Below are 20,829 nucleotides of genomic sequence, written 5' to 3'. Positions count from 1 at the left end.
AGCCATTGTTCGTTGAGATAGGAGAGGTGCGCAGGTTTGGTGGGGTGCGGCGCTCGCTTACCTGCGGCGCTCGCTTGCCACATACGTTATATATAAGGCGTTGATGCTCCACCTCGAACCACGTATTAAGACAGTATACACGTCATTCCCTTTCCATCGTCTCGTCCTTCATAATAATCGTGATACCACGCCACAACTCAGCGACCTGCTACGTGGGATCTCCGTCCCATGCGCAAAGTACAAAATGATACAAACTTTGGAATCAAGTCGAATCATAAAGAGGGCTCCTGCAAATGCTCAGAATGCAAGCGAAGGCAGAAAATAAGTCGTGGTATGGGGGTATATGGCATGGCAGACGCGCAGGCTACTACTGCTTGATCGCGTATGTGCGGCGGAACATGCTGTCAACACCAGTAAGGTAGTATGTTCCGGGAACAATGGTGTCGGGGTTTCCCTTGGGGGTGAAGTCCTTTTGCAAATGAGCCTGCTCACGAAGGTGGCACATCTACACGTATGCATTAGTCATGGGGTCTGTAGAACAAGGTAGATCCGTCGGTAAAACTCACATCGTCATAGACCTGGGGGGCCACTACACGCCTGCTCTCAAGGCGGTTCTGAATGTCGAGGTGCTTGGCAATGCTCTCGGTACTGCCCTTGACAGTGAAGGAGAACAAGGACGAGGCCAGACCACTTCCGTAGCTGAACATGCCGATGCGCTTGCCCTGCAGGTCCTGGCTGTTGACGTTGGCGAGCAAGCTGCACAAGCTGCCGTAGACACTGCCGCAGTACATGTTACCGCACTGGGTTGGGACCTGGATGCTGGGCTGGACGCGGGCAGCAAAGCGCTTCTTGGCGAGGGTCATAAATGTCTTCTCGACAGTCTTGTCCGTGACCGAAGTGGCGTAGTCCAGGTCGCGAAGCTCGGCTGGGACCTCAGCAAAGATGGGGTTGGAGGGGTCGACGAGGTAGTCGTTGTACAGCAGGCGCGCGTACGACTTGGCTACGAGCTTGCAGGTAGGGGCATGGAAAGCCATGTAGTCAAAGCGGTCAACAGCAGTTTCGATCTGGTGACTGCTGCCGTTGACGCCGTTGCCGTTTTGCTGCGACTTGAGCGTCTTCTCTCGCTCGTTGTAGGCCTTGTAGCAGGCATCCACTGCCTCGGTGTAGCAGCGGAGGGAGAAGTGTCCGTCGACAATGGGGTATTCGCTCGTAAGGTCGGGCTTGTAGAAGTCGTATGTGTGCCTGATGTAGGAACCGCGCTGGCCAGCGTCCATGACAATTGGCGCGTTGGGGCCAATAAGCATGGCCACGCATCCGGCTCCGCCAGTCGGGCGGGCGGCGCCCTTGGAGTAAAGGGCAATGTCTCCTGCGACGACGACGGCGTCACGGCCGTCCCAGCCAGAGGACTCGACCCAGTTGATCGAGTTGAACAGGGCGTTTGTGCCGCCGTAGCAGGCGTTTACCGTGTCGACACCCTCGACGTTGTAGTTGCCAGACTCCTCAAACAGTTGCATCAGGACAGATTTCACCGACTTGGACTTGTCCAGCAGCGTCTCGGTGCCGACCTCGAGGCGGCCGATTGTCTTGGGGTCGACGTTGTACTTCTTGAACAGCGAGGAGACGGTGGTCAGGGCGAGAGAGTAAATGTCTGTGGGAGCAGCGCGTCAGCACTTTGCGGCGGGCACAGCCGAATGGCGGGCACTCACCTTCGCGGTCGTCGCAGAAAGACATCTTGGTCTGGCCGAGACCAATCGTGTACTTGCCCTGGGAGACGCCATCGAACTTTTCGAGCTCGGCCTGGTCGACGCACTGCAGAGAGACTGGTTAGATACAGGCCCAGGGCGCGGTGGGGATGCGTGGCAGGCAAAAGGAAAGGCTGTGGCGGGCGGCTGGCGCGGGTGCTACGTACCTGGCTGGGGAAGTAGAGCTCAATGGCCTTGATGCCAATGTTGGAGGGACGGGCAGCCATGGTTGGGGGGGTATTTTGGGGGGGTAATGAGGAGGAAACAGAAAGGTATTGTGCGGGCAAAAGAGGAGCGTTCACACCGCTGGTTTAAGTAGCCCGCGACCCAGATGGTACGCGACAGTAGAAATGCACCGAGTAGTAGCGGCGATCCCTGAGTGGCAATGCTGCTAGCCAGGCTCGATAAGGGGGCGTTAACGGGATTTGTGCAGGCTCTGGCAGCTCAACCAGGACCTTGTTGTCGGGAGATTTTCTCTGGCAAAATCCAGGGTCCTGCAGCCAACGCCGCGGCACGCCTACTGTGCAGTATACGAAGCAGCGCGCCAGCGCCCGCGAAAACAAAACATGGCGGAGAGCTGCATGGCATCATGGCGGCACTGGCACTGGCACTGGCACGGCGTTTGTCCAGATTGCTGCTTTTTTTTTGCTCCAGGGCTGCCTGCGCTGGCCGCCTGCATGCTCGGACAGCGTGCCGTTTACTCAGAGCAAAAGTACCCGACGGCCAATCAGCGCCCGTCTTGGCGCGCAGGGATGCACCACCACCTACATTGGTTAGTCAGGCACAACCACAATCAGCCCATCCAGCCCATTCAGCCATCCTCGACCTCGCCCGGGCAACACAACCAACCGCCTCGCAGAAACACCTGTTTCGACACTGACGACGACACAGCCTCACCATGTGCGCCATGATACACGCGCGCGCGCGGTAGGCCCCGACCCGAGTCTCAACATGGTATTGACCCCACGCCCTGCGCTCTGGCAGCAACTCCAACGGTTACACCTCCAGGGTGCCAGCCAGTATCCGTCTGTATGGCCAACGAAGCGACGCAATACCGCTCACAGAACCGTGTCAGCACTGGGTCGCCAATCTACGCGGCGGTATTGGCAAGACGTCGATCGTGGCATCCACGATGATTCACACACCGCCCACATACAGACGGCGTGCGAGCACTCCGCACAGGAACAACAACGTCTGTATCTGCGCGTTTTGCGAAGCGAGCAACGAAACATGCAACCATGGCAAATGGCTGATGGCATGCGTCCAAGGGTGCGCCCGACTAATCTGCAAGGACTGTCAACATGCGCCCCGCTAGACGCGCGTGAGGCCAAGCCTTGGACAAGAAAACACTGCGCAGCCCCTATTCGCAAACACATGGTCTTCTTGTACGGCGATGAATTGCAGCAACACAAGTCGTTATGCTCGCCGACTCATGTGCATGCGCCTCGTGTGCGAGCGCACCCAAATGCCATGAATCGGCGTACATAGATACGCTGGGCACACTACATGTAAAGACGCGGACAAAGAGGTGGCGTCGCCGGCCCCAGCCCAAACATGCCGGGCAACGCCGCAAAGTTTTCGGCCAAAAGGTTGGACCAGCGTCAACGCAATGCACCAGCTGCCCAGCCACACGCCTTGCCGCTTGCCAATTGCCATGTACGGTGCTGTATCCTGTGCTCGTGTGATGCGGGGGCAAGGACGTACATAGAGGCTCAAGGTGCATATGAGAAAAGCCTGTGCCCGGTTCGAGTGCCGTTGTACGCCGCCCTCTCTCACCCGCCCTTGCGAACTGCACTGTACACATGTAGTACATCACCAACACCGACTTGCACACTGCATCCATCAACACGGAGCCGCTAAACCACATGCATCAGAGCCGGACACTGCACGCAGCCTCCACAGTCTCCCGGGGACACGCTCCCCGTCAAGCATGTGTTGGAGCAGCAATGGACGCACCCAGCACCAGTTCACTGCTAGCGGGAGGGGCTGCCGCCATGTGTATTAATATCTATTTGCTGAGACGCATAGGAACAGCGCCACGGTAGCGGTATCCACCAAGCAGACACAAAGACACTGGCATGCCCAAAGCACACGGCAGGGCAACAGACCTGGGTATGGCAGTCTGGAAACGGATTGGCAAGGACATGCGTCCCTGATTGCGTTGCTTGCCCAGTGCATGTGCGATGGAGGGCTGGGTGTTCGTGCTAACCGGTTGCTTTGGGACTAGTGGCGTCTCAGACTTCCAAGTTCCAAACCTGCCCGATGCGCCCTCTCTCCACTCCACCCACCTCGAACCTCTCACGACACGATACACGCACCAACCAGCACCACGCTCGCTACCCGCACCACCTCGATCGCTACGCAGCGCGCTTCTGCCTGAACGCCTTTCGAAAATACGACGACATCGCCTTTGGGAAAATTAGACAGGGGGGCCAGGGCCTCTGAGGCTCTCAGGGACGACCGTTCGGCGTCATGGACCGACGCAATAGTGACGACAACGAGCCATCGCGACGGCTGAGCAACCCCGACGTCTTCGACGATGACCACGAAATCGATCCGAATGAGGAAGACTTCATGCCCTCGGTCTCCGATGGCTTTCGGCCAGCCAACGCCCCCGAGACGTGGCACAGCGACCGCCAGGACCACGATCGGATAGCCACGCCGCAGCGACAAGCGTCCACTGCAAAGCCCAACAACAGCGATTTGCGTCGGACAGCAACGCGGAACAGCACCGCCAAAGTGTACGACCCCACAATGCAAGATATCCGATCGCCGCTCAACAGGGGACCCAGCCACCGCTCGCCTCTGTCACACTCGCATCGCGACTCGGTGGACTCGACTGCGTCTTTCGCGACAACGAGCAACTCGGAAAACCCCTTTGAGACCGGTCCCAGCCACCCCTATGGCATGTATCCGCAGCTTTCCATGGCCCGGCCACTGAGCGTGGCAACAAGCTCAACAGAACGGCAACCGCATCGATCCTTGTCCTTGCAACGGCCAACTCACCCGTACGCCATGTACTCGCAGAGCGGAATAGTGGATGAAGAAGGGCCAGAAGAGCCTGCACAGCCGGCGGTGCCCCAGGTACAGGCGGCTATTCCCGTTGGATTCCCGGGCCTCAACAATGGCTATCATCGAGTGCTTGGGCCTGACGGCGAGGAGCAGGATATCATCGGACCGGATGGCCACACGGAACAACTTCCACCATACTCGAGATATCCAGAGGAGGGTCCAACAAAGGCATCATTGGCTGCCGAGGCAAGCGCGTCGCGTGTAGTCCCCGCACCCGCGCAAGTCGACCCAGAAGATCCCTTCCATACTCCGCCATCCCCTGTATCGCCGCAGAGCCCTGTCTCGCTGTCTGCCCCAGCCCTCCCCGCTACTGCTGCTGCTCCTCTGCTGCCTTCTGTTACACCTGCCCGTTTGCCGCCTCAAAGACCAGAAACCCAGACTGGCAGTGTAGCACCTACCAACTCCACTACCGCTCCAAGCAATGGCACCGTCCCGGCTGAACCTTCTGATTCGTCCTCCGCATCCTTGTTGACAAACGAAAATCCCATGTCAGAAAAGATGGAACCAACTGCCGATAAAGTGAATTGGCGTAAGAGAAAGTTATGGGGAAAAATACCAATGGGAATCGCTATGATAGTCCTTTTGCTCATTATAATCTTTGCTGTTGCCCTGGGATCAGCAATTGGTACCTTTGCTGCCAAGAATCAAAGCAAAAAAGACAAAGAGGAAGAACATCGCCACCAACATGAAGAAGCGTAAGTTTTTCGTATCGTTCAACAAGATGCATTTGCTGACCGTAATCAGCCAACCACAGGTCACTGGACAAAATGGATCCCTGTTTGACGCCGTCCCCATCTCAAAACCATCCGGCATGTCTTCAATACCCACCGGCCCCTTTGCACTTCCCATGGGCATACCGCAAGAGAGCACCCCAGGATGCCTGACGCAGGCGAACCAATTCGCCGCATGGTCATGCAAAATGACGTTTGCGCCCCTTGTTATAACGGTTAATGAAACGGTCGTTGGCGGCGACACTGTACAAGTGGCGTCGTTGGGCCCCGGTCCTTCTGTGCCAAAGAATTCCATCCTCTACGGCCTCCAGACCCCACAACTAAACAAACAGCCAATGGAGCTTGTGCTCGACTTGGACTTCAAGTCATACGGACCAGCTTATCATTTTTCCGCTCGATACGACAAGCTAGTCATTCTACCACCAGAGCAACTCAATCTCGGATCAACAATCGCGAAACGACAAAACTCAAAATACAGACAACGTTTCGAGGTAAAGCCCGGTGACTATCCTTGGTACTGCTTCTGGAATGAGACGTACATTGAAGGCTATATCTATGTGCAGGACAACTCGACTGCAGCGTCATTCACGTCATTTCCTACCGAATGGCCAACCCCCACTTCATCCGTCTCGGACACTGTCGCAATTGAGGCCTTGACTGTTACAGCAACAACAACCGACGTGAAAACAGTCGACATCACACCGTCTGCCAAAACAAACCCGACTCCCTCGCCTTCCCAGGTCAAAGCACGAGATGCACCACCCCCTGATAATTCTCCGCCACGCATGCCACCTTACCCACGTACCGTTAAGATTGAAGAGCGCCGCCTTGCCAACTCACCGCAGCCCTACTGCCAACAAATGGTCTTACTGGATAATGGACAGATCACCCCAGCACCCAGCCCAAACGACAGTCCGATCAGAATATGGCTGCAAGAGTCAGATCCGAGTTACGAGGAGTTCCTCGCTGCTCAGCCTAGCGGAACCAGCTCACCAGGTCCAAAAACCAAACGTCAAAGCGCTCCCCAGATGCAGAAACGTGTTGATCCAGCAGATGCTTGTCACTGTCAGTGGATGTTCGATTGAGTAATGTGCGCACGGTTCAAGGCTTCCATTTTTTCGTTAACATGTCCCCTGAGCAAGCGTGGGGTCTTGTGGCATGGCTTTCTGTTTCCTCCTTTCCTGCAGGCATTGGGCACATATTATAGGTGGTGTTCATGGCGCTTTTCTTCACAGTGACTCACGAGTCTCGACGCATCTCTCTGGCATATACCTCTTTCTTTACCCTTTTCCTTTTAGTCTCAATGTTGCATGCTATGTCCATAGCCTTCACTTTGTATCTTTGGCTATGATGGAGAGGAGATTCCTTTTTCTTTAGTTTACATCGGCGCATACTGTCGCAACGCTGCATTGTATATATCCCGATGGTTGGATCGAGAATCGCGAGTTACAATTGTCGCGCGAGTTCATGTTGAAATGAGAATAGATAGTTGAATCTTGAAAATCCATATACACACTATATTTGCTCGCTTATGGCAGTTTGAAAGGTGACATTCTTGTGTGTATATGGGACTAGGCTTACATACAAGGTTGTATGAATTCGCCTCGTGAAGAAACGGCCTTTGATGGGACCGGAAGAGAAAACCTCGGCAACTGTGGTAGTCACTTTCGCAGCCTAGTGCTTTAGACGTTCAATGGTTGTCTGAACTTATTTTAAGCTTAAAAAATATGACTATGCTTTTAAGCGCACACTCTCGAGCTCTCTCTTTCTTGCTCTTTCCAGGTGTCTCGTGTGGCAATGGATCATTTTGCGAAGGCGGAGCGAGTGATTTCTTTTGCTGCAACTGCAACAAATTCTACCGTTATGACTGTGTCCATGGAAATTGAGTGCGGTGCGGCTGCGTTATGGTATGTTGCATAAATAAGAGCTTCACGTGCCTCATTTACGACTGAGATACACGCTCTACAATATCTGTAGCGAGATGTTTATACGAGTGTGCCGTCCGGCTCGCCTGGAAGTCGTTTAACACGCCTCTGCTCCCAGTCTTCGAGATCTTTCGCCTGCAGCCTCTGTTGCATTGTCAGCCCCAAGCCTCTTGAACATCTGCATCGGCAGTATACGCACGTAATACTCATCGCGCATGTTGACCTTCCTCCGCTCCCCTCTTAGGCCCATTGCCTGCTCTTGTGTGATTTGCTGGTTCTTGCGATCGTACCGCTCGTATCGCAGCGCCGTGGCGGGTGTCAACATGAAGGAGCCCAGGACAATTGTAGAGAGGAACGGTAGCCCGAAGAGGAGGAAAGGGTGTTTTTGCAGCGATTTGCGGTACCGCGCTGCGAGCGAGTTGGGCAGTGTGGCGCTAAACGACTTGGATGTGAAGGGCCCTGGCATGGCTTCGGTTTGTGAATGCAAGGCCCGGGCGAGCAGGTATTCGAGAACTATAGGTTCGATGTAAATGTGTCGCGCTCTCGGCCACAAGAATTCGGATCGCGTTGTGGCGTCTCAACTTCGTTCGGTGGTGTGAAGGTCGATGATGCGGTGCAGTTGCGGAGCAGCGCTCTCTCCCGAGACAAGGGCTTAGCGGGGTCCCGTGACTACGTGAATTGTCTGGCACGCGCCTCACGTCGATCGGCCCACGTCCTTCTCTAGTACGCACCATCACTCACTAAGATAAACAAACGACAACTCTACAACCGAATGCCAAAATTGGAACGGTTTACCACGCTGCCCTCAAGTACCATTGACAGCAAAGGCTAGACAGGAACCTTTCAAGATCAACTCACACGCCACCTCAGTCACAAGCACCATCTTCTAAGACTCCAAACGTTCTCCAACAAGGACCTAAGTGTGGGAAACCCTAGCAAAGCCTAGGTTAGCACGTCATCCTACTCGCACCTGGAACCGCGCTCTACCCTTCCATATCATCAAGTCATGCCCTAGTGGTAACCTTCCATCCATCATGGCCCGCAAAGGCGGGGGCTCGACACAACGCATGGCCCCGCCACCCATACCAAATGGGCATCCAAACAATGTTCCACCGCCGTCGACCATCGCGGCCCAAATCGTTCATAATGCGTCCAATATCCATGCGCAGCGGGATGAAGCCACCAAAGTCACGTTTGGCGAGCTGGTCAAAGAATTCTTACAACACCCAAATACGGATGAGCCTGACCCACAGCTTGTCGCACTCATATGTGTAATTGCCGAAGCAGGACTTGAAGGCCTTTTCAAAGAGGACCCGTTTGCCCAAGATCAGCAAAGGCAGCAGGGCATTGACAGCATTGCGGCACTCACGTTTATTTTGCAACAGAAGCCACACCTGCTCTTGAGCGTCAAACAAGGCGACGACGAGAGTATTCCTGGACCTCCCCTCCTCCTCTGGTTGTATCCTAAGCTACTTGGCCTGCTGACTCATGCGACACTCCAACCCGTACATAAGCATGTTCAGCAGCTTTTACATCTCTGTCTTAACGCATTGGTGCAAACTTCTGCGCTGTGGCGTCCGGCTACAAGAGTGCTGCAGCTCTACAGATTCTGTATTCAATGTGAGGGATTTGCTCGGCAATTTGGTATACTCTACTAATCATGTTTAGGCATTCTTTCCGAACTCGAGACGTTGAACAGCAACCCAACTGCACTACCAATATCATCTTTCCGCCTAGTTCTGCCACCGTCAAGCGCTATCAATGAAGCCTGGCCGGAAAGTCAGCAATTCGTTGCACTACCCCATGACTTACAACGCGCCATGCCGTCCCATCACGGAGCTATTCACGTTGGCTTCTGTCTCCTGCTTGCAGTGGCCAATACCATTCAACGCAGAGGCAAGGCGCCTGTAGAAATGGCTGCTATGGAGCACCATCTGCCCTGGATTATGGACAGCATGCAGGCTTTGTGGCGACATTTCCGGCGTTGGACGATAAGCTCTGGGAGACGCACAATCTACGATGAGGTTACGCTCGTATACCTAGAGTTGGTAGAATCATTGTTCATGCCTTCAGTTGCATCCGAAAACCGGTCGCCAGTCTCATTGAAGATGGCACAGGCGCTCAGCAATAGTATTGCAGGGCTTCTTGAAAGCCTAGCTACGTCACCTCCAGCAGAAGCTGTGCAGATCCGAGTCGCATCGATTTTCACCCGCTTACGAAGTATTCTCAGCTCTCAACTCAGTGACGTGTCTACCCCGCGGCGACGAGAAGATGCAGGCAGATATGTTGTTCAGAACGAGCTCGAAGGGTGCATTAACAGGTCCTTCCAAGACACTGAAAATTTCACAAAACTCCACAAAGACTTGCAGGTATGCGACTGGCACCGAATTGTCTTTCCTAGCTAACTGGATCAAGCTGGCACTTTGCCTCTGGACGTCGCCTGGTGCTTGGCCTCTACACGTTGCAGATCTACGAAAAGAGCTTTGCGAGAACGAGACGGGAAGCTTTTCTGATGCTCAACTTTCTGAAGAGTCAGCGTCGACTGTAAAAGCATTTCGAGCTTTGAATCTAGGTGAAGAAAGCAGACCAGCCAAGCGAAGAAAAAAACTACCAGACTCTACCGAAGACATTAACCAGTCTACTTACGAGCAGCTTGTGATGACATTGAATGGCAGTACCCAAGATTCGCCTGTGCTCAACCTGTCTAATCTGCACAACATCATTCAGTAAGCTGATATTACCTTTTACTTATACAATACTTACTTTGACAGAGCGAGGTATTCTTCAATGCCAGATGGTGAGCAGCAAAACGCACCTGTACAAGAGGATATTTTGAGGGCATTGGCGAAAATCGCCTGCGCCGGCTCCCGTTCACTGGAGCAGCCTAGATCTACGCCACATTCCATACAGACACTACACTGTGCTTTGTGCGATACCAACATCCAGAAAGCACGCGATGAAGCTGCTTATTGGAATATCCAGGATGGCGCAGAAAACTGGAAAGATGCAATTGCCGCTATGCTTGTAATCACCAAAGAACCGCTATTCCATGCATCGTCACAATCGAGGATTCTCATGGCTGTGGCTATCGGCCGTGTCTACAATCACATCTCAGGCTCTGAGTATCTGGCTCTCGAGAATTGCGAGCTGGGGCAATGGTTGCTTGCGTGTATGAGCAGATCACTTCGAGAACTAAAGCTTGCGGCTGCAAGTTCTCTGATGGTCTTCCTACGAGATGATATTTCGAAAAGTACCCGCGAAAAGAATCGGAGGTCAACTATAGAGTTTCTCGATGCGCTTGCAAAGCGAGATGTTTTGTCCGACCAGGAGACACTCATCATGGCTTACGGTCGAATTGCTCAAACGTGTGGTGAATTAGAGCTTCCGATCATATTACACCATCTCATCGAGTACCTTGGTCACCCCAATGCCTTGGTGTGCGGTATGGCCTACCGTGAGCTGGAGTCTATTGCCAAGGGATATTCCATGGACACGATGCAGCTGATAAGTCCCTACTGGAAAGTCATTGGCTTCTCGGTCATCAGAGACATCATCAACAAACCTCAGAAGGCACAGCAATTGGCAGATTTGACTGAGCAAAGCGTCCGTCAACTCCTCGTACAAACCCAGTCGGACACGCTTCCTCATCTCGTACTGAGTAAGAGAAGAGATATCATTGAAAAGATTGCTCAAGCGCGAAAGGCCTCCGTCATCGACGTATTGACGTATCCAAGAGTCAATCTGGCCAAGATCTTAGCCTTGCTCCTGTCACAACCTGTTGCTGACGTTGAGCGTACTGCAATGGAGACGTTAGCTGCCGTCGAGCCCGCTATACGCGACGGTAACAACAACAGGCTGGAGTCCTGGGTCGCGCTGGATATAACTGGGGTTGCTATTGAGATACTAATGCTGGCTGCTGATCAAGAAGGCGTAAGAAAGAAGCCATTCTACAATGCGTTCACCACACTTGCCACACTTGCCCCAGAAACCAAATCCGGTCCTCGCAAATCGACATCCAAAACCAAGAACCTTGATGCCTTTTGCGAAACACATATCCTGGGCATCATAGCATACTTTTCCAACATTATCGAGACACCGAGTTCACCCGGAAAGGCAGTCCGGCATACGATGCCTGAACGGAAAAGATGCATAGCTGCCATTGGTGATCTCATCAGTCTTGCTCAGTACAGCGTGAATGGGGCTTTGCCTCAGATTCGCGCTTGTCTCCAGTCAGCCATGGCAGATCCTGATCTCTGCGATGACACATTCAATGTCTGGTCGGCTTTCCTATCGGCCCTCGATCCGGAAGAGACAATGCTGGTTGTCGAACAAACTTTTGCATTGATCGTGCAACACTGGTCCTTATTCTCATCAGAAACTCAGACCAAGGCTCACAAAACCATTGGAAATATTATTGCACAGCACAACACGCAGCTCAGATCCATGATAGAGTACCTTCCTTCGCTAGCCGGAATTCCAATGTTGTCCAAAATCGAGGGAGAATTTGCAAAGTTCAAGGATATGCTACCGCCAATCGGTGTTTTTCACGCCTTCAGCAGTCGGTGCAAAGATCAAAACTCGGTCGTAGTTCGTCAAGCGCTAAGAGAGCTCGTGCCCTTTTTGGATGCACACCAGCAAGAGTTGCATCAGTCGGTGGTTGGTCAAAAACGACCTCCGGTCCTCGCAGCATTGACCAGGTCTCTCCTTGATGCTAGCGTTCGATTCTCCGAAGACCACTCCGATATCACTATACTTTGTGCCCAGTGTCTTGGGATCATAGGTGGTCTTGATCCATACCGGGTGGAAACGGTTCGTGAGAAGAAGCGCGTGTTGATGTTGTCGAACTTTTCGCGCAGAGACGAGGACATTGACTTTGTGGCGTTACTTCTTGAGCAGGTCCTTGTCAAAGTTTTCCTTTCAACCACAAACGCAAAGGCACAAGGATGGATCGCCTATGTCATGCAGGAAATGCTGAAGCATTGTGGCTTCAGTGCTCTTCGTGGAGCGAAGCCTCGGTCATCTCAGAGCAGTACGGAAGCACAGCGCTGGAACAGCATTCCAGAAGATGTGAGGACCGTATTGACGCCCTTTCTCGATTCGAAATATTCTGTCAACATGAATCCCGCCTTACAGTACCAGGGTGCAAACTACCCTATTTTCCACCCAAAGCTTAGTCACGCGACCTGGCTACAGACCTTCGTCTACGATTTGCTGCGGAAAGGACAAGGTGTTAATGTTGAGATGGTCTTTCCAGTCTTGGCTAGAATCATCAGAGGCTATGATCTTTCCATCGCGACATTTATCCTTCCTTTTGCAGCTCTGAACGTTATTGTCTCTGACAATGACGAGAATATGATGCATGTTGGCCAGGAACTTTTACAAGTACTCCAAGCTGATCTGCGCACATCGGAACAGCTTGAGGCTTCGACCATCAAGCAATGTAGTGAGGCAAGTTTCTCGAGCATGTCACATGTAGGCTTTTATTGACCTTTGGCAGAATGTGTTCCAGACGCTCGACTACCTCTCGCTGTGGTTACAGGAGAAGCGAAAATCGCTATCGGACGCCAGAGTAATGGCAGGAAAGACAGGACGTGGGATTCATGAGAATGACGAGATGACTGCTATAAAGCAGGTCAGTCGTGTGGAAGGCATACTCCAGCTTATACCCGCAGAGGTAATATCTCGAAGAGCTGTTGAATGCGGTTCATATGCCCGCGCCCTGTTCCATTGGGAGCAGTACTATCGCCAACAACGAGACTTGAAGGCAGAATCGAAGCAGCCCTTTGTAGAGAAGGACGAACTACTGCAACACCTGCAAATGATTTACGCCCACATTGACGAGCCGGACAGCATTGAAGGAATATCAGCTCACCTGAAAGTGCTCAATCCAGAACAGCAGATCATCGAGGATCGCAAGGCCGGGCGATGGACAGCAGCTCAAAGCTGGTATGAGATCGCGCTTACTGAGAGGCCAAACGACGTCGAGACCCAGGTCAATCTCTTAACGTGTCTGAAGGAATCTGGCCAATACGGTACGATTAAATACGTATTTCATCAGAAGGCTGGCTAACATACATTCCAGATTCAATTCTCAACTATGTGGATGGCTTCCATGCTAACGAATCGTTTTCGAGCAGTACGCTACCTTTTGCCGCTGAGGCAGCTTGGTCAGCTGGCAAATGGGAACAACTCGAGCGTCTCCTCAACAGTTCACATAGTGCAGACACCAACGCCTTTATGAATTTCAACGTTGGCGTAGGTCAAGCACTCTTGGCACTTCGTCAGAACAAAGTCGTCGAGTTCCAACGCATCATTGCGCAGCTGCGAGAGCTCGTGGCGAAGAGCTTGACGCCATCAACGACTACTTCTGTGCAGGCATCGCACGAGTATTTAGTCAAGCTCCACGCGCTGTATGAAATCGAGGCTGTGAGTGGTACGGGTACTGGAGCAGCCATGGGACGTGAAGTTCTCCTGGCGAACCTCGATCGGCGGCTAGACATTATCGGGGCCTACACCTCAGACAAGCAATACCTTTTGGGGATCCGTCGCGCTGTGATGACGCTTTCTCGGTATGTTCAACGTTTGAATATCATTGTACAGGTGTGCTGACTGATAGCAGCATCGAGTTCACAAAACTGGATATTGCATCTGCGTGGCTCACGACCGGAAGACTTGCTCGCAAGGGCGACTTTATGACGACCGCATTCAACTCTGTACTTCATGCCGAACGCCTGGGCGATAATGCTTCAAAAATTGAATACTCGAAATTGCTGTGGAAAGAGGGTCATCACCGCAAAGCGATCCAAAATTTACGGGGTGCGATCGATAGCAATGCATTCCAGCAAGACGAAACAGTGCCCATCAATGTCTCTGTTACCACTGCTGGTCGAGGAGACGAGCATGCAATGAACAAGGTTAAGTGCCATGCTCAGTTGCTGCTTGCAAAATGGCTGGATCGCGCAGGTCAGACACAAGCTGTTTCTCTCAAAGAAGAGTACGTGACTGGCGTACAAACATACCCTAGATGGGACAAAGGTCACTACTATCTAGGAAGATGGTATCTGAAGCTGCTGGAGTCTGAGAAGCAACAACCGGTTACGAAGCAGAGTCCAGAATACCTGTCTGGAAGCCTGATCAAGCTGGTCATTGAGAACTTTGTCCGCTCCACGGTCTATGGAACCAAATACTACTACCAAACCTTGCCCAAAATACTTACGCTGTGGCTAGACATGGGCATGGAAGTCATGAACATGCAACCGCGAACGGCAAGAGATAAAGAGTTTCATGAACATCGCATCAACTATCTTGATCTCATCAACTCATATATCAAGCGATATGCTACCGACCGGATGCCCGCTTTCTCGTGGTACACGGCGTTCCCGCAAATCATAACACGAATCAGCCATCCGAACAAGAACGTCTGGGATGTTCTTCAGACAATCATTCTACGAGTCGCTTCGTCGTATCCACAGCAGTCGCTATGGGCTCTACTGGCTGTTCTTCACTCGACGCAGGACGAACGCCGGAGCCGTGGTGCGGTAGTATTGCAGAAACTACGCGTAAGTCGTCGACCTGGTCAAGGTCAGGATTCAGCTAACAATAAGAAGGACGTGTCAAAGCGCAAGGGAGCATCTCTCGACCTCAGGAACCTCATCATCCAAGGACAGCGGCTTACGGACGCACTGCTGGCCGCTTGCGATGCCCCGATTGAAGCGCGAGTTTCCCGTGTGAGTCTGGCAAAAGACCTGGGATTCAGTCACAAACTCTTGCCCACTCAACTGGTGGTCCCAATCGAGGCCAACCTTCTTCCAAATCTACCGGTAGGCAACGACAGCCAGATGATTCGCCGCTACAACCCGTTCTCTGCAGACGCTATCACGATACACTCGTTTGACGACGACGTGCTGGTCTTGTCATCGCTCCAACGTCCACGCAAGCTCAATGCTCGTGGCTCGGATGGCCGCTCGTACGGACTGCTATGCAAGCCAAAAGACGATCTGCGAAAAGACCAACGGCTCATGGAATTCAACGCCATGATCAACCGGGCGCTCCAGAAGGACATTGAGTCGAGCAAGCGGCGCCTGTACATCAAGACGTATGCCGTGACGCCGCTGAACGAAGAGTGCGGAACCATCGAATGGGTCGAAGGCCTCAAGCCCATGCGCGACATCATCCTACGCTTCTACCGCCAACGCAACGTGTCGATTAACTACACGGAGATCCGCATGCTGCTCAACGAAGCGGCGTCGTCGCCGTCCAAGCTCCCCATCTTCACGGAGCGCATCCTCGGCAAGTTCCCCCCGGTGCTGCACGAATGGTTCGTCGAAACGTTTCCCGAGCCCGAGGCCTGGTTCGCCGCGCGCCTGCGCTACACGCGCTCGTGCGCCGTCATGAGTATCGTGGGCCACGTGCTGGGACTGGGCGACCGCCACGGCGAAAACGTGCTGCTCGAGCAGGGCGACGGCGGCACCTTCCACGTCGACTTCAACTGCCTGTTCGACAAGGGCCTGACGTTCGAGAAGCCCGAGCTGGTGCCCTTCCGTCTCACACACAACATGGTGGATGCCATGGGCCCGCACGGCGTCGAAGGCCCGTTTCGCGCCGCCGCAGAGCTCACGTACAAGCTGCTGCGCCAGCACGAGGACACGCTCATCACCATTCTCGAGACTTTTGTCCACGATCCCACGGCCGACTTCCTCGGCGGCAAGCGCAGGAAGAAAATTCCGGGTGTCCCGGATACGCCGCAGGAGGTGCTGGATATTACGCGCACAAAGGTCAATGGGTACCTCAAGGGCGAGAGCGTGCCGCTGAGCGTCGAGGGCTACGTCGAGGCGCTGATTGCCATGGCGAGGGATCCGCACAATCTGGCCGCCATGTATATTGGGTGGTGTGCGTTTTTCTAGGCTGCACGTGGTAGTAAGCTTGAATGGTAATGTTTACGAGGAAAGTGTATCGACGGAGTTGTGCGTGTGAGAGGGAGAGAGATGGGGGAGAGGGAAAACACACATGTATGACGCGTACGTGTGGAAGAAACGTAGATGCTCATGACAAACAAGTGTGGTTGTGTGCATATACAAGATTTGGCATTACAATACGTAATGGTTGAAACAGTTAGGTTAATACTGCCATTCTCTCTCTCTCTCTCTCTCAAAAACGCCAAAACAAAAAAAGTCTTCGTAAAGGGGGGCAAAAAGTGATGATAGCCAAAAAGCAACTTTGCCTACCATCGGAGCCATATATATCATGACGGAAAAAAAGCCTTGTTGCAGTCCCTTCTTTCTCATGGCCAGAAACAAGTTGCCAACGTGCCAGCCGTCTGCATGGCCAGTCACCGCCCGCCTCTTGTTCCCTCCCCACTTCTTCAAGATGGCATGAGTCGCCAGAACCGCCTCTTGTATCCCAACTCGCAAAACATGTGCGCCCTTTGCTGTTCCTCGTCCTTTGCCTCAACACTTAACAGCACTTTCCACCCATGCCTGCATTTGCACCGTCCTGTCCGCTTACATCCACCTTTGGCGTAGTCGTCTGGTCTGTCCTCGCCGTGTCAATCAACCGCTTCTTGATATCGCCAGCCAGGCTGTAAAAGGCCTTGTCAACATTGATGTTGCTCTTTGCCGAGACCTCGAGGAAAGGAATGCCGAGCTCGTCAGCGAGGGCCTGTCCTTGTTCTGTCGTGACGGCGCGCTTCTCTTCCCAGTCACACTTGTTGCCGATAAGGATCTTGTTGACGCCCTCGGTGGCGTGTTGCTCAACGTTGGCGAACCATGTGCGGATATCTGGTCATGGCTCTGTTAGTCGTGCCTCTTGTTGCTTTGCTAGAGCTGCTCCAGACGATGCAGGCAAGCTTCCAAGGAAACGATGACATGGACGTACTGTTGAAGCTTCTCTCGTCTGTAACATCATACACCAGCAGAATGCCCATGGCACCTCTGTAGTATGCCGTCGTAATGGTTCGGAAGCGCTCCTGGCCCGCAGTATCCCATATCTGCAGCTTCACGCGCTTGCCATCAAGCTCAATCGTGCGGATCTTGAAGTCGATGCCGATGGTGGTGATGAACGAGGGCGTAAACGAGTCTTCGCTGAAGCGCAACAGGCAGCATGACTTGCCTACTCCCGAGTCGCCTATGAGGAGGAGTTTAATCTATGCGGGCGGAGGGAACATGGTGTTAGTGAGTGGGTCTGGTGTATAGGCGGTGGAGGGGTGCTCGTAGTGCAGCAGCGAGTGTGGGGGCGAGGAGAAGGATGCTGGGGCCATGAGAAGCGGCGAGCAGAGGGGACAAGCTTACAAGGAAATCGTAATTCCTGGAGCCGGCCATGGTGGTCGAGGGATGCCGTGTGCGTCGTCGTGGGCGAGGGTCGAGTGCGGAGTGAGCACCCGCTGCTTGGGGAGTGGGAACGTGGAAGCTGGCCTTGGTAGGCGGTCGCGGGCGAGAAGGCGGCGGCGAGGTAGGCGGGGTCGGAGTTGGAGGCAGAGACGCGGACGGGCCAGACTGGGACGAGGTGCGAGGTGAGGGTGTTTGGTCGACAGCAGGCTGCAAGTAAACGGCGTTGGAAGGGAAGCCTTTCCCACGGCGGTGCCAACGTTGGACTTTAGCGCCAATTGTCCGCACGGGCTCACACCTCCGTCACTGTCACCTGCAACCCGGCGACAAGGCGACAAGGCGACAAGAGGTGGCTTGGTGGCGACTGCGCGTCCGTCTGCCTCGACTCGGCCATGGCTGCCGTCACCACACATGTGAAACATGGTGCATTATCACGCTGGGAACAAATGGTTTGCATTCGAGTCGGCCAGCCATGTCGGCTCATCATGGATACCTTGACATGGGACTATCCTGGTTGCCAAGGAGCGTCTAGCTCAGATAAACCACTTCGAGTACGCCCACCTTATGCGCTCAACTACTTTTTGCTGCCGCTGCAGCCCGCTTCGCACGTCGACCAGCTCGTCAATCTCCACCAAAAAATCATGAAATATGCGGCGCGGCAGGATGCCGCTGGCGGCTTGTCGCAGGAGGTGCACCTCGCAGAGGAGCAGGCCATGATCCTTGTACGAGATCTCACCATCTTCCGTCGGCGTTGCGCCACTGAGGATGCGATCAATGTTGCGCAGGATGAGCAGCATGCGGCCTTGCCGAGCCCACTGCTGTACGCCTCGGCGGCTGCTCAACACGCCTCGAAGCCATCGATAGACGCCGATGCTGACTAGCACGCCGGGCGTTAATCCGATGAAACCAAAAAGCAACTCCTGGCTCTTGAGAATGCTGTCGATACCGCTCATGGCCACTTCAACGTCGACCTTTGTCTTCTGGACCTGGATGAGTAGTGCGCTGGCCAGATTGCCGACAATGGCGCCTCGGACCGGGCTCTGGATGTCCTTTTCGTAGGACTTGAGAACCGTGGTCAGGTCGCCTTCTCGCACCTTGGCCCTGATGTCCGCAATCTGCGACTCGTTTAATGGCGGGCTCTCGCTGTTTTTGACGGCAAAGTCTACCACCATGCGCTCGAGACTGGCACGGTCAGACTCCAGACTGCGCTTGCTCATGATGGACACCTCGCTTTCCTCGTCGTGGCGAATCGTGCCGATGATGCGTTTGGTTGGCTCAATGACCCAGTTTGACCAAAAGTCGATTACCGTTTGTCCCAACTCGCGAATCCATGTCAGGAGCTCTTCTTTGCGATTGACAACAATGCGCAAGATGGTGGTCGAGGATACCAGCAGTAGGGTTGCAGGGAGCCAATAGCGAATCAGGCGCGAGGGTCGACCGTTTGCTTTGACAACAGCATTGAAGTTGGCAGTATAGGTGGGTAGGGCAGTTTCGAGCAGGTAGTGCAGACGCTCTGCGACTTCTGCTGGTTTGAGTGTGTTTGCGACGCGTTGGCCAGACGGTTCGTGGAGCGAGTAGAGTTGGTCGTTCTGAGTGATGGCAGTGACAGCGTCGTCGAACTTATCGACCGAAAGCTCTGCAGTGTTGACCGTCTGGATGACGGCGTCCAGGAGGGCAATGTTCTTGGACATGACGCTCTTCCACCGTTGCCCGTTCTGGGTGCCGAGCAGGGTGGGTGTTTGCGTGCCATCGTCGTGTACGCTGGTCAACGTCAGCAGAGTGCAATTGCAAGTTGTGATGGATATACTTTTCATTCCCCAACCCTTCTCCAAGCAATACACCCAGCGCATTTGCATTGATGATTCGGATCTTCCTAAGAGCCGCTCGCTTTCTCCTGCCCTCGTTCCTCACCAGTGCTAGTGGGCTTACCACCCTGCGCTGGATATCGGCAATGCTCCGCTCCTGCACGGCATCCTTGACTAGGCCGTAGAACTGGCTCCAGCTATTGGCCACCTGGGGGCCTCTTGAGCGCACATCGTGGTATATCTCCTGCGACCACCTCCACAGGCGAAGGGGCGATGTTTGCACAGAGTACAAGCCGGCAAAGCTGTAGGTGGAGAGGACGTCGTCCCAGTACCACAGATCGTCCTCGAGAGGAATGGTTTGTTCGAGTATGGTATTCAGGACCTGTCCGTAGGCCTGCGTCGTGGCCTTGCTCACGAGAAGCCATTCCAGCTCGTGTTCATAGCTTGCATCCTCGCGCGTGGTGGCGAGGTGTGCGCGCTGCAATGCCTCGAATATCCTCGCGACAGGGACCAGGGTGTGCTTGGACGATGCGGTCGTGGAGAGCGACTTGATGAGGGTCTGCAGGTGGGCAATGCGGTTGGTCTTGGCGGGGTCATGGGCTTCTTCTGCGGTGATGGAGAAGCTGCCAGAGCTTGTCGTGGACAGCTGCAGCCGATCGAGCTGGCTGTCAATCCGGCGCACTTGGCTGGGGCAGTGTTAGCTGGGGCCGGCCGGTGTTTTTCCTGGATGGATCGACTCACTCGACCACAAACGACATGGCTACCAGCGCATTGACATGGTGGTGGTGGGGGATGCGGCGGGCTTGTTCTGGGACGAGGCGATCTGAACCAGGATGGGGCGCGCCTACCCGCCGCAAATGACGTTCTAGAGGCGCCTTCCCCAGATGCGGCGAGTTTGCAGCACACAGGCACGCGACTGCCACGGTGCTTTTGCGGTATGTGTAGACGCCTCCAATAGCGTGAGGATGTTTTTGGATGCTTGGAAAAATAGCTAATGGCGTTGCCTAGCCCCGCCGCCGACAAAGGAAATTGAACGCCCCAAACACTTATGCGCCACTCGCCAACCGCGCCACGTTTTGGTCCAATCTATGTAGGTATGTATGTACACATGTGTATGTATCTATGTAGGTAGTATGTAGGTAGGTGGTATATACGTATATATGCATGCATATGAAAGACGGTCTATGTACTCAAATTGGAAGCGATATCGGGGGCATCTCACGCGAGACAGG

The 20,829-nt window shown here is 53.8% G+C and overlaps 5 protein-coding genes across 5 annotated transcripts; 2 read left to right on the top strand and 3 right to left on the bottom strand.

The window, feature by feature from the left end:
* Positions 1-367: 367 nt before the first annotated feature.
* Positions 368-1,988, bottom strand: SETTUDRAFT_43713 (uncharacterized protein; the record flags this gene model as incomplete). The annotated part of the gene is made up of 4 exons (XM_008031319.1): positions 1,910-1,988; positions 1,707-1,809; positions 567-1,648; positions 368-505 (listed from the first exon to the last, which is right to left on the bottom strand). Exons 1-4 carry the CDS (start codon positions 1,967-1,969, stop codon positions 368-370), a joined length of 1,383 nt encoding a protein of 460 aa, XP_008029510.1. The 5' UTR covers positions 1,970-1,988.
* A 2,226-nt stretch (positions 1,989-4,214) lies between these two features.
* On the top strand, positions 4,215-6,630 carry SETTUDRAFT_95419 (uncharacterized protein; the record flags this gene model as incomplete). Its single annotated transcript, XM_008031706.1, has 2 exons — positions 4,215-5,509; positions 5,559-6,630. 2 exons carry the CDS (start codon positions 4,215-4,217, stop codon positions 6,628-6,630), a joined length of 2,367 nt encoding a protein of 788 aa, XP_008029897.1.
* A 900-nt stretch (positions 6,631-7,530) lies between these two features.
* Positions 7,531-7,936, bottom strand: SETTUDRAFT_96153 (uncharacterized protein; the record flags this gene model as incomplete). The annotated part of the gene is made up of 2 exons (XM_008031705.1): positions 7,531-7,614; positions 7,670-7,936. The coding sequence occupies 2 exons, from the start codon at positions 7,934-7,936 to the stop codon at positions 7,531-7,533; spliced, it is 351 nt and encodes a 116-aa protein (XP_008029896.1).
* Positions 7,937-8,504: 568 nt separating this feature from the next.
* On the top strand, positions 8,505-16,391 carry SETTUDRAFT_121485 (uncharacterized protein; the record flags this gene model as incomplete). Its single annotated transcript, XM_008031704.1, has 8 exons — positions 8,505-9,090; positions 9,139-9,839; positions 9,886-10,196; positions 10,242-12,942; positions 12,968-13,502; positions 13,553-14,039; positions 14,090-15,029; positions 15,078-16,391. 8 exons carry the CDS (start codon positions 8,505-8,507, stop codon positions 16,371-16,373), a joined length of 7,557 nt encoding a protein of 2,518 aa, XP_008029895.1. The 3' UTR covers positions 16,374-16,391.
* Positions 16,392-16,923: 532 nt separating this feature from the next.
* On the bottom strand, positions 16,924-20,355 carry SETTUDRAFT_156570 (uncharacterized protein; the record flags this gene model as incomplete). Its single annotated transcript, XM_008031703.1, has 5 exons — positions 16,924-17,246; positions 17,344-17,549; positions 18,354-19,553; positions 19,600-20,283; positions 20,339-20,355. 5 exons carry the CDS (start codon positions 20,353-20,355, stop codon positions 16,924-16,926), a joined length of 2,430 nt encoding a protein of 809 aa, XP_008029894.1.
* Positions 20,356-20,829: the final 474 nt, after the last annotated feature.

This window comes from Exserohilum turcica (assembly GCF_000359705.1).
Source record: "Exserohilum turcica Et28A unplaced genomic scaffold SETTUscaffold_6, whole genome shotgun sequence".
Classification (NCBI taxonomy): domain Eukaryota; kingdom Fungi; phylum Ascomycota; class Dothideomycetes; order Pleosporales; family Pleosporaceae; genus Exserohilum; species Exserohilum turcicum.
Note: the sequence above shows the minus strand (reverse complement) of the source record. Positions and strands in the feature narration are given on the sequence as shown.